The sequence below is a fragment of the Belonocnema kinseyi genome, chromosome 4 (assembly GCF_010883055.1).
Source record: "Belonocnema kinseyi isolate 2016_QV_RU_SX_M_011 chromosome 4, B_treatae_v1, whole genome shotgun sequence".
Classification (NCBI taxonomy): Eukaryota; Metazoa; Arthropoda; class Insecta; order Hymenoptera; family Cynipidae; genus Belonocnema; species Belonocnema kinseyi.
This window is the reverse complement of record NC_046660.1, coordinates 150,742,218-150,756,078: the sequence shown is the minus strand read 5'-3', so window position 1 is coordinate 150,756,078 and position 13,861 is coordinate 150,742,218. Positions and strand designations below refer to the sequence as shown.

Here is a 13,861-nt window from a genome sequence, read left to right as displayed (position 1 = left end):
AACGGGTCCGGAGTTCGCGCGCGAACTTTCGAACCTTGGCGTTAAAATTCCTGCCAGATGTGATGTAGTCAATCACACATTGAATGCGGGACGCGTACTGTCCTGCCCAGCTTATCTTTATGGCAAGTTGATGCATTCGTCTTTTGGTCTTATGATCAGCCGTTTGTTTTGTTTTACGGTTCGCATCGGCCAAAGCTCTCGCTGCATTATGCACACAATAATTGATAGCCCAGAGGTCGGATTCACCGGAAAAATGTCCACGAAGCTCGTCATCCATTTCAGCCAGATCTTTAGGCCTGAGAGAAACCTTGGTGTTGATGTTTCTCCGGGTAGTAAAGCATCGCTCTTCATCTATTGGATGCCTTCCCGCGGTTGGTCTTAGTGTCGCCTCTCTTTCTTTGTTGCCGGTTTGTTCTAGCTGTGGTAGAGTAGGCGTTCCGCTTACATAGTCCCTTTTACGGAGTAGTTCAACATGGTTTCGCAGACGTTGCTGCGAAAAGTGCGATAGCTCCGGGTGTTTCTCGCACCACAGAGCATGCAGCCGTGCCATGTAACCCCGTTCACGGGCCACACTCGCATCGTAGCAGTCTAGCAAGTCGTGATTCAGTTGCTCCGTCCACCCAAAGGTCACGAGATCCCGCCGATCCATCGCATTGAATCCATTTTCATTGGCTCCCCCCGCTCGAGACTGGTCGGCATTGTTGGCCGACCCATTGTCGGGAGCCCTGCGCGTTCTGTTGTTTTGAACCGCACTTACTACAACTATATTTGGTGTTGTCATTGTTGTTCCCACGAGAAGCTAGGGAAAGGGGTTCGTCCATCCTTGTAGAGCCCCGCATGCAAGGATAAGGCTGCTTACTCTGAGAGGTCGCCCGGTATCCCAGAGTCACCGTTCTAGACACCTCACCCAGGTGGCATTCAGCTTTCGGCACGGTTTTCACACCTCCGCTTGGGGGTTAATTCCTTCGGGACCACCCCAAAATTGTCCAGGGGTGGACAATATATATATTATATAATAATATATGCTACAATATTATATTATATATATATATATATTGCGTTCAATTAGAGTCTCAAAGGAGCTTCTAGGCCAAGTATCAAGTAAATATACTTGTGTAACCTTTATACTCTAAAATCTTAAAAATCAATTGGAATACTTTAGAATTATTGAAATATATTAAAAATTCACTGGAATCTTTTAAAATACCCTAAAATATTTCAAATACTTTGTTACTTTCTAATTCAAGCTCTAGAAAATTATAAATCAAGTGTTCAGTACAGATTAATTGGTTTTAATTCACCTTACCCTATAGCCCACAACTTACATCAACAATTTTTACCAAATTTATTTGTTAGATCAATACCATTCTCCAGCGATTATTTGAAAAAATAACAGACAATTAGTTTCAGTTAAAGTGGTACAATTAAATTGTTTGATTTCAAAATGCACTGATTTGATCACAGATAAATTATACTTAACTTAATGGTAATGCCCCCCAAAAAAATGTAACATGGAAAAAAGTCAGCTTTTTGTGAATCTACTATTTAAACAACATAAGGGGCCTTCCATAAACCACGTGGTTGCTTTAGAGTAGGGGGGGGGGGTCCACGCAAGGCCACGCTGGTCCACATCGGAGAAGGGAGTTTACGAGTCCGAGCCACGTGGTCTTATATTCAGGTGTAAAAAAAAAAATAATAATAAAACGCATAGCTTACTTCTTTTTTTAAATAACGCGCGGAGTCCTAAATTCGATCCCAACGAACTGAACCGAATTAAGTCGAGTGGCTCTTCTCTCCACTCCCGCGTGCCCCTTTCCCAAGTTTTTTTGTTTGTTTACATTAGTTAACGAACCGAGGCAAGAAAATGCTGTCCACAACCACGTTTGTGGTTCACAACACTCATATTTTTTTGTTTTATTTTCGTTTTACATGAAGTAGAAAGAAATCCCTATCACCCTAGCACCACATGGGTGGAGGAAGGTCAAAAAGTGGCAGAAATTGGGCCACGTGCTTTATGGAAGCCCTCTAATATGTTAAAAGTAATTCCGTGTTTCAGTATATTGTGCACAATTCGCCAGAGAATAAGAATCAATCATAAATCTTGAGGGCGAATAATTTTAAGTCACTCCCATAGGTCCCAAAAGAACCCCCCATGAAATAAATAATCATGAATCGGTAATTTAGGAATACCCTGCCATTAATTTGATGCTTCTTTCTTCAATATCATTCACGACTTTCTGGTGTTTCAGCATTTGCTGTCCTTTTTGGTATTCCTCGTTGGTTTCCTATTCCCCTGGAGACGTAAGGAGAAAAGAAACTGATATATTAAATCGCTTGAACAATTTTCTAGACTTGAGTATAATAAATTCTTCAATACCTTTCTGAACGAAATCAAGCACACGAAATCAAGCTTCAACATTGAGGGTTTTGTAAACACTTGATTGCAAAATCCGTGATAATTCCTGAAACATCTTCCAATGCTGTTCTATCTTTTATTCCAGGCTGGTAATTTATGACATTAATTTTGGACCATGCATTTTAAAAAACCTTGAACATTGGTATTGCGGGTCTCAATGTGCCCTGAACTTTTCTTTAAACGCATATCTTAATATAATCTCGTAAATGTGGATCAACATTTTCGTGTCCCGTAGAGTCGGGAAGCAATTTTCCGTCCCAGTAGACAATGGAAGCTTCCAAACTCAGAAACTCGAATTTCAGCCCAAATTTTTTTAAGCGCAAAATTTTCACACAAATTTGACAAATTCGCTGAATCGATGATCGGCTTATAAAGCGACCATTGGTATTATGAACAAATTCTCCAGCAGTAGGCATTAACATTTACACTTCATTTCATTCACTTACTGCTGCCTTCAAAAGTTCACTTGTTTACGCTTCCAATTTCTTACAGAAATTTCGTACAACTACTTCTTAAAAACTAATCTCCATCTACACCTTATCTCTAAGACTCCTCACTCTTATAGCCTAGCCTTCCTCGCTTCACCTCACCTCGCACGCCACTACTTTCTAGCTTTGCCTAGCATAGCCAGCCTCTGCCTCAGCGGCGAATAGCTAATACTTATCTACTATTTACAATATTTACAGTTTTCTTACACCTACTTTCCCTCCAGTTACAATCTTTCCTTCTACATTCCCCCTTTCATGCAACAATACCTTCATGCTTCTCCCACTCCTTTCCCCCTCTTCAGATGCATCCGCATCTCATTCTCAATATAGGTTCCTGACTTCCTTTATCATCTTTCTTACACAAATATTGCGCTCTCTCCCTTGGAAAAATCCACACATAGTTCTCGTTAAACCTTAACTCCCTTATTCTCTGCTTCCCTTCTACCTTCTATCTCAATATCATTCTTTTTAGCCATCACATAAACTTCCTTCCTCGTGCCTCCTTCTCACTTCATCTATCTGCAATCCATTCGTGCTGAAATACCTTACACTTTACACCTTCATCTTCGCACCCCAAGGTCCTTTCTGCTTCTCCCAGGAACACCCCCTAACCAGCTTATTTATCCCCTCTTTCAAGCATTTCTCCTCATATTTACACGTTCGTCTTCCCATTAAAATCCCTGAACTCGTTATTCCTGTCTCCCTCCTAACAATATAATTAGGCGTATTCCTTGCAAACCACAGTATCCACTTTACAAACCTCTCCTGTATCCTATTTACCTTCAGATTTACCATCAGATTTGGCCTTCTCACTCTCTCTTTTAGATGAACATTCACTCCCCCATTTCTCCGAAACAGGAAGCCCCGGTACACAAACTCTTTTACCTCCTGTACCAACTTTCCCTTAATTTATTCCCTATTTTAATACCTTCTTAACCTTTTCATCCTCTCTTTTAATGCCTCCTCGCTCTTTGCTAGCAGCACTATGTCAGCTGCAGATGCAAGAGACCATACCCTGACTCCTCCTACGCTAATTGCTACAACCACTCTGGCCGCTAGCTTACTTTCCATTTCCGCGATTAAAATTGCAAAAAGCGTTGGTCTAAGCGAGCGCCCTTGTCTCAACCCCTAGCCATCCAGAAACTCTCAGAATTTCCCTCTTCTCATCTCATTCTATCTTTCGTTTCTTCATAAACCTCCCTTACCCTCTTGGTCAGGCTAATTCTATATCAACTACGTGCCGCAAGACGTAAACATTGTTGATAGTACTCCTTTCCTCCTTTTCATCCCTGCTCTCCAATTTTACAGCCGTCACTTCATTCTCCTTTCTCCCCTACAACCTACATGGAATTAATACCTACTTCCATTTCAATTTAAACGTCGTCCATCAAATAAAATGGAAGAAAATAAATCTCGTGTTCATATAATTTTTATTATTTCCAGTTCTTACATATTTGTTCCATATCCTGGAGAGAACGTTCTTTCCTCAAGTGTTCATTTTCAAATCTTTTCTCAAATCGATCTTCCTTCTCAGCAAATTCTACATTAAATCGGCTCATGTAGCTCGGTCGACTTTTTGCCTTAGCAAAAGCTAAAACTGTTTTTCTTCTTCTATCATCATTAACTTTAGCGCATTGGCATGAGCAATATCAGCTAGGGCACCTAAGTGCTTAGAAAACCATACTTCCTTCTTCGTCTGTGTTTCAGTGTTCGTTAAATGACTTTTGTGAAAGTTCTTTCATTCGTCAAATAAAATTTTAAGTTTTGATACATAATGTTGTTTTTCCTTTGTTTGTAATCCTGCTATTTGCCCAAAATGTAGTGTTTCCTTAATTACCGAAGTCGCACTTTCTCACAGTTGTTTTTGCATTTTGCGAATTTTAAAAAGCAAGGCACCTAAAACTTGTCTGTTACATAGCAGCTTATAACCAACGATTTGATTGACGTAACTTCCAACCAAATATAAATCTTCTCAAAGTTCCATCTTATATTAAATTAATTATTGAAACCACTTTAATCACTTAATCAAATAACAGTAACAAAACTGAACTATACATGCGAAGAACAGAAAGCATAATTACATACTACATGATACACCTATACGCGACGAAGGTAAAAATCGCACTGACTCACTCAACCACTAGAGTGTGCAAGTACAAGAAGTTCTTATATATTGTGCCCCTTTTGCAATCCTCAGAAGGCAAATTTTGGGAAATATAACTATAAGCTCTGGCAACATCGCATCCTACTCAGGTACCGACATGATCGTTAGATAACGATATGCCGTTAAGCAACGATGTACCTTTTGTCCATCCCCATAGGATTGAACAGATTACTTTATCTGTTACTTATTATACTTTATTATTTATCTCGATTGATCACTGAGGTTATGAATGAATAAAAATTCAAAATTATTTTGCGACGTTTCGTCAGATTGGTTTACTCACCTCTTCAGGATAAATTTTTTTTGAAAAACACCAAGATATAAAACAAGTACAACAACAAAAGATTTTTTACTGGAATTGATTTTAAAAATATATATATTTTTTAAACTTACCTTATAAAATGAATTAAAGTTTCACATTTGTAATAAAAGATAAAGTTGAAAAATTCAACTAGTCAGAGAATAAATTTTGACGTTAACACATCGTCCGTAAGGTGAAGGCGATGACTGGCTATCATTAGCTAGAAGAGGGGGTATTTATATTAAGAAGCATGTACTTTCAGGAGCTGGTAACAGTTAGTAATAATGCTATTATTATCTCTCATTAGAGAATTGTCTAAAAAATTAATAATATTATTTTCTTCAAAATCAAAGGTGAATTGCAAATTATTGTTTAAGAATTGAAAATTTGAGTAATTAATTGAATATGATCCCTTTTGACACACAAGCTCGTGTCTTCCACGTATCTTAAATAAAAGGGGAGCTGCATATTATATTTTACTTTTAATATTTTTAATCAACTATTCTCTAGATCATCCACAACCATATCTGTAAGTAAAGGTGAAATGGGTGAACCCATCGGAGCACCATGAATTTGTTCGTAAATATTATCTTTCTAAACGAAATAAGTATTGTTATATAGAAATTTTATACAAATTCTTATATTGATTGAATTGATCGATTGAATATCGTGAAATCTTCTATCAAGGCTCTCTATCACCAACGAACAAGGGACATTAGTAACTATAGAATTGACATCTCAGTACATAAAAAGGTGATCACTGTCTATTACTAAATTATTTAATTTTTCTTTTAAATCAAGGCTATTTTTAATGTTTGAAATAGGACTTTTTATACCATTTTTCAGACCATTATATATAACTTTAGCTAAAACATGAGCTGGGTTATTTATCAATGAAATTATAGGACGAAGTGGTATGTCCTTAAGGATTTTAGGCCAACCGTAACCTTTAGATAGTATAGTGTTGGTTAAAGTTAAATCATTGTTAAGGTATTTAAATGTTAAGTAATTATTGTCGTTCAAATTTTTTAATATTCTTGAGGTATTCTCTCGTAATTTCTTAAGAGGGTTATTATTGATTCTTTTAAAAGTATTAGAATCTAATAATAGGCAGTGCATTTTTTTTAAATAATCTATTTTGTTCCTGGAAACTGTTAAATTTCCCTTATCTGCAATTGTAAAAAGGATATCTGAATTCTTTTGGATAAGATTTTGTTGTTTTTAATGTTTTGGCAAAATACTTTTCCTCGACAGAGATTAGAGTGTCTTGGTTCTTAATATTACATATATTATTCGTCATAATCATATTATTCCTTATATTGTTTTTCATGGAACCATTTATGTCTAAAGATTGTAGTGATATTTCTAAATTTTTAATGGTATTGATCGCATCTTTTGTAGAAAATATACACAATATATAATGATTCGAACCCAAAGACACAGTATCAATAACCTGTACCGGAATCTGTTTATCAGAAAGGTTCTTCAAACAAGAATCTCTGTGTACAATTTTTGAACGGTCATTTTCTGATAACAAAGTATAAAACTTTCTTTTATAATAAACATTACAACTGCGTATTATGGTATAATATTTAGTACTAGACAATTAAAAAAAAGATTTTTAGTATAATATTCTATTCGAAACTTCATAATCTGTTTTTTAATGTTTACTATAGATTTATTTAAATATTGGATATGATGGTTGATATCCCGAATTTCTAATTTTAACATTTTAATCGAAGAATAGTTATTATATGCACCAAAACTTTCCTTGCAAGAATTACTATGAAAGGAGAAAGTGTTTAAATAATGTTAACACAAATTTTGAATGTTATTTGGAATCAAATCATTGCATCTGCTCTTCAGGAGAAATTTTAATTGTGAAGACGTCTCAGCTATACGACGATTAGTAGTTTTAAATCGTTTTAGAAATAATTTGTTGTACATTCCATAAACTTGTTCAATACGATGCAAAATAATTGTGAATTTTTATTCATTTATAACCCCAGTGATTAATCGAGATAAATTTATTCAATCTAATACTGGAGCGTTATACATATTTTCATACAAAGACTACTTAAATCTTAAGAATCGTAAGACAAAATTTATGAGGTCAATTACGAGTATAACCTGAAACCCTCTAAGTCCTGAAGGGCCGTGACTAATACGCTTCAGCCCAACTTAAAAGGATAGTGTTAGATTCGTCCAGTAGCCATTTTTAATCTGAAAGAGAAAGTTATTCAACATCAAAATTTATGATTGATTCTTATTCTGTGACGAAATCTGAACAATATACTCGATTACGGCGTTATTTGTAACATATTATCGCGTTTAAATATTAGATTTACAAAAATATGACTTTTACCCGTGTTAAATCAATGGGAACTTCATGGGCTTTGCGCCATCGCTAAATATTAACCAATTTTGCCCAAATTTGTATATTGTTTTGGTGGACATTTGAACAACACTGTGAGGAGAGAGCAGAGAAATTCGAAAAGTGAAAAATAAGGGCCACCCTGGGTTACAACCAATTGAAATTCCTAAAAGAATTTTAATTACAGATTAATATAATTGACCCGAGACAAACATTTATGCATTGAAGTTCTAAATCTCATAAGAGTCTATCCCTTTGCACACTTTTTCTACAGATTTTCAATGCAGGTTAAGCACAGATGGTACATTTCCTGTAAATAAGGACGATAGTAATAAAGATGGAAAAGGTCTTACAAGAACTCGGTACGTGAGAGACAAGGGAACACACAATAATAAAGAACTCCGATTTGGTAAAATTTTATAATTTACAAAAAGTAATAAAATGATATAGTTAATCAATTAATTTCTATTAACCTATATTGAAAATACTTTGTCGGAATTCCATTCAAATGAAATAGGAAATATAGTTATAATATATAATAGTTGTTGACTTTTTCGTAAATATACCAAAAAGCACAAACTTATGGTTACGTTTTTCGGAGATATACCCGAATTAATATTATAAGAATATTTGAATATACTTTCGTTTCAGATTGAGATGATTTCTAAAAGAGAAAATTTTTTAAACAACAAATTATTAAAAATCGAACTTTAAATCATCATAAAAAACGTAAAATCAATATTTTCGGTGAACTCAAGGAAACTAGGTAATGCGTCTATGTGCACCGAAATTCGGTGAACGTAGACTAAATATTTTCTATGTGCCCAGACCTTCAATTCTAAAAATAAAAAATAAGAATTTTTCTAAATAATCTAACCTCTCGCGCATCTATTCCAGAGAGAGTGTCAATTAATTATACTTTTCGTTTGCTCTATTTTGTTGAACGTGCATCAAATGATTCCTTATCGACGAGAGTAAGAGGAGCGATCAGCTGCCAGTATCAACAGAGGGCAATCGTACAAGAAGGCCCATTTATTCTGATGAAAGGACGATTTTTATTTCAAAAGAAAATCGTCAGGTTGGAAAGAATGAAAACAGTCCCGTTTATATTTCTTACGGGGTCCTGTAGTTCCGCAAGATCCGAGAATGTCATATTTGGTGTTATTATCTCACCGAATATTCACCCAGCGATTGTTTTCATAGATATTCAAACCAATGTGTTGAAAAAAGTGTACTTAATTTAAAACTACTAACTTCAAACAAACATTTTCAAAATTTAATTAAGGTTCAAGGTGTGTTTCAAATTATCACGAGTCTTAGAAGTAAAGTTATTTCTCTATGGGTAACCTCGTGACGCGCATGTAACATTTAATTGGATAGTCATCATCAGAATTAAAGTTAATCGATTATCGAATTTTAATTATCTCCTGGTACCATGTAACTTCGTCACTCTTGTTCCAGCAGCCATAGTGAAAAACTGACTTCCACCAGCATCTGCGGCAAACTATAATTGTGTTTAATCTAGAGGAATTTCGTTCTCGGATTTGATATTTATGAATATAGGTTAGTGATTGTATAATTTCAGCGATTTTTTTGTCTAAAATGTTCTTTAAGGTCGTAAATCTAAATTGTTCAAGCCGACTACTCTGGAATGTTTGTGAGTAAACATAATGGACCCAATAATCGCAAAAAACGACGGAAGTGGAAGAGAGTACTTTAAAGACAAAGCTCGCAGGAGAAATTAAATTGTTTCGTGTGCAAGAAGCTTAGACAAAAAAATCTGAATATCATTGTAATTAAAATAGAAAGCAATCAGAAAAGTGCGCCAAAGATGTGTGTTTGAACTTGCCCAGTTATTGATCTATAGACTTACGTCGAAATGGATGTCTTGATAGTGGGGCGACGACCCATCTGTGTCGAGGCCCTCATTAATTTGTCTGTAGAACTCACCCTGACGTCGTCTACTCGTTTAGCAGATCAGAGCGGTTTAACAACTGCTATGGAACAGAACACTGGACGGTGGCGAAACGTGTCTTGCGTTATCTCAAGGCAACTTAAGACATAGGAATTGTCTGTAGAAAGAAACCAAGATCGATCTAAGAATTTGTAGACACAGGCTAAAGAGGCCACATATTTTCAAAAACTAGTCCAGTACCTCGGGTTTGGCCGCTTTTGTGACCGCAATATTCTTTGCGACAACAGCTTTCTTGCTTTAAAATAAAATCCAGCATTTCACGCAAGATTGAGACAAATCGACATTCAAAACCATTTTATTAGGGATGTATTTCATATAAGCAGGTTCTCAGTGAAATACATTTCGAGTGAATATATTCCTACAAAAGAAAAAGGCAGACTGCGTAGATTAAAAATGCGATTTTTTGTAGTATATCCATATGATTTACTTGGGCACCAATTGTTCGAATCACGGTCTCTTTTTGTATGCGCTTGCGCAAAGTCTTAGCGCCTGTCACCAGCTTTGATTCCTTATGTTCCTTCCATAACCTATAATTGCAGCCACAGCCACGTCGGTGAGCCTTAACTAATTTCAAACTCAAACTCCTTACACGTGCTTATTTTCTGCTTGAGCCCACCAAGCCCTCCCCCTGGCTACGCTGCTTTCCCTAATAAGTGACAGACTTGCGAGTCTTTAGTCGACTAGAGTGGGCGTAAATCTTTAACCACGTATGCGACGCATTTTAAGGTGACGGAACGTAACGAACAAAGAGTGTCCATTAAATTTTGTCAAAACTGGACAATTGTCCAGGGGTGGTCCCGAAGGAATTAACCACCAAGCGGAGGTGTGAAAACCGTACTGAAAGCTGAATGGCACTTGGGTGAGGTGTCTAGAACGGTGACTCTGGGATACCGGGCGACCTCTCAGAGTACGCAGCCTTATCCTTGCGTGCGGGGCTCTACAAGGATGGACGAACCCCTTTCCCTAGCTTCTCATGAGAATAACAATGACAACAACAAACATAGTTGTAGTAAGTGCGGTTCAAAACAACAGAACGCGCGGGGCTCCCGACAATTAGTCGGCCAACAATGCCCACCAATCTAGAGCTGGGGATCCAATGAAAATGGATTCAATGCGATGGATCCGCGGGATCTCGCAACCTTTGGGTGGACGGAGCGACTGAATCACGACTTGCTAGAGTGCTACGGTGCGAGTGTGGCCCCTGAACGGGGTTACATGGCACGGCTGCATGCTCTGTGATGCGAGAAACACCCGGAGCTATCGCACTTTTCGCAGCAACGTCTGCGAAACCATGCTGAACTACTCCGATAAAGCTATGTAAGCGGCACGCGTACTCTACCACAGCTAGAACAAGTCGGCAACAGAGAAAGAGAGGCGACAATAAGACCAACCGCTGCTGACCATCACGCAGCATATTGTGGAGAGAATACGGATACTATCCGACGCTAAGAGAAGTCTAGAGCGGAGGGAGAGGTGGGTCAGAGAAAATCAACAGTTTCTCTCTGACCCATCTCGACTCTTCCAAGACCCTCCAGTTACTGTCGAAAACCCACCCAAACCAGAGGAGGTCGAAGTATTTTGAAAAGAAGTCTACGAAGTAGATAACATAACACTCATAACACCTGGTAAAGAATGCCCACCCATCACTACCGAGGAGGTGAAAAAAGTATTAGGAGGGATGAAGAACTATTCCGCACCGGGACCAGATTGTATCCAAACCTTCTGGTGAAAGAAGTTTTCTTCAACCCATCAGCATTTGGCCCGTATTTTCACCTCATATTTGAAGTCGGAAGAGCCGATTCCGGAGTAGTTGGTGGAAGGGCACACAATACTCCTGCCGAAAATAGGCAACTTAGCTGACCCGAAGAATTACAAGCCAATAACTTGTCTGAACACACTTTATAAGATATTCACAGCTATCCTAAATGATAGGATTGTTCGGGCAATTGAACATGTGTGGCAAGAAATGTATGAACAACGAGGCTCAAAGAAAGGCGTAGCCGGATGTCGGGAGAACCTGCTCATCGATAGATGTGTCTGCAAAGATGCAAAGATGCAAAAACTTTCGTGAACAGCTCCTCGATAAGCGGATGCACGATATCTTCCACAGAAATGTGAAGGATCAGTCAATGTCTTGTGAGCTAACGTTTGCTTTCCTTAAATTCCCCGAATTGAAGTCTGGTACGGAGGGTTTCATTTTTGCATGCCAAGACGGTGTCATTTCCACCTTAACATACCGTCGCTACATTTTGAGCCAAGACATTCCCGATGATAGCTGCAGGGCGTGCCATGCACACCCCGGGAATTTAGCTCACATACTATCTAGTTGTCCAGCTTACGCGGAAACGACGTACATTCAAAGGCACAATGCGGCACTAAGAGTGCTTTATTACCACCTCTGTCATTCATACGGCATTAACCTTAATACAGCTCATCTAAATGCACCTAAGGAAATTGAGTCAATTGTTGAGATGTTCACTGATGCCTTTAACCAGAAAGGTTACAGACCTGACCCTGGCTTCCTGTAATTTCTCGCGTTTTCCCAAAGTAAAGTATCCTCTAAAATAACAACGATTTCAAGACGTAGAGGAAATAAAACACAAAGTCATTAAGTAGCCGGTAGCTATTCTGAAAGTTCACTTCAAGAAAAGCTATTCACGAAAAATTCATAGTTTTTTCTATTTTCGAAGCAAATGATTTTTTGAACCTGAAAAGGGAAAATCATATTTTTTATGGAGGAAACAATTCTGAACACTTTTCTACCGTAGGCGAGTTGCTAATATGCAGCCTAATACTAATTTCTAATTCTAAAACCTTTCATTGCCTAGCCTATTGTTTAGCTAGAACAAATTTCACTATGTTCACCTTGATCTCGGCGTTTTTTCTCACTTCCGTTTATAGTTCTTATCGAATTCCGTTGTACTTATTGAAAGCTAGCGTCATAGGATTCTGGAAACCTAGCTAAAACTTGATTAAATTTATTTATTCCTCAAAGTTCAACGCAATTTTAATAGCATGATATCGTCGACATAAAATAAAACAATTTTGTTTGATCCATTCTATTACCTGTGTGTATCAGTCCTACTAGGAGCCTTTGGATGATCCGTTGCTTTACTTGCAATTACAACGATATTATTATCTTTATTATGTACTGATTTTCGTTGGTAGACATAATCTCTATTTGCAAATAATCTCTGTAAATGAAGAGAAAAATATTTCGAACATAAGTAGGCTAATGTGATAATTATTACAATATACAGTTATACGCAAGTTTATATTTTAATACGACATTCAGAGTCTTACCGGCCATATCATTTCCCAATAAATTATGTCATTATGATATCCTTCAATTGATTGTGTCACTGGATCTGTTTCTATAACTTTTAATTCTTTGGCTGTATTGTCCCATTCTTTTCTGTATTCAACATCTAATTGGACTTGAAGAAAATCAGCAGCAGAAACATCAGAAAAGGATCCATAAACCTTATATGCATATAATCCGGTATCGGATTCCAGTCTGCGCCATATTATCATGTCTTCGCGTTCAATAAAAGGTTCCCAAGATTCGCCTATAATTATATCTTTAGCTATCATGAAAATATTTCAATTATTTTATAGATGATTTAAATTGACGTGTAAATTTACCTGCTCGACAAGCAGCTGTAACAGGCTTATTTCCCTGACAATTGCAGTAATTTACGCCTATCTGAATAACATCCACTACCAGACGTTCATGACATTGCGAACACATAAGTGTAGAGTCAAGTAACTTATAGATTTCATCTATTTCATGGACGAAACTATTGAACAAAATCAAATGACGTTCCTTTTTAATAACAAGTAAAGCGTAATACATAAATTTAAGTTTCGAAAATTAAAAATCTATTTGAACTAACATTGACACGGTAAAAGGAGATGACATAAATTGACTTAGATTTTTATATGGAAACAAAATGAACAAAATTATATGAATTATATGAATTATATGAATATATGAAATTATATGAATTATATAAAATTATATGAACAAAATGAACAAAAACGAACTCCGGACCCGTTATCACACACTTAACAAGTCAAAGCTGTTGACCATCAGGCAGCATATTGTTGAGAGAATACGGATACTATCTGACGCTAAGAGAA

General features: G+C 36.9%; 1 protein-coding gene across 3 annotated transcripts in view; it reads right to left on the bottom strand.

The window, feature by feature from the left end:
- The window catches only part of LOC117171077 (stAR-related lipid transfer protein 7, mitochondrial-like), a 130,215-nt gene that overhangs the window by 68,531 nt on the left and 47,823 nt on the right, over positions 1-13,861 (bottom strand). For 2 of the 3 annotated variants that reach the window (XM_033358126.1, XM_033358128.1), the window contains exons 3-5: positions 13,364-13,518; positions 13,022-13,299; positions 12,785-12,912 (exon numbers count right to left, since the gene is read on the bottom strand). In XM_033358126.1, coding sequence (XP_033214017.1) covers positions 12,785-12,912; positions 13,022-13,299; positions 13,364-13,518 — 561 coding nt within the window. The remainder of the gene's footprint in view (positions 1-12,784; positions 12,913-13,021; positions 13,300-13,363; positions 13,519-13,861) is intronic. The other variant, XM_033358127.1, reaches the window with a different exon arrangement.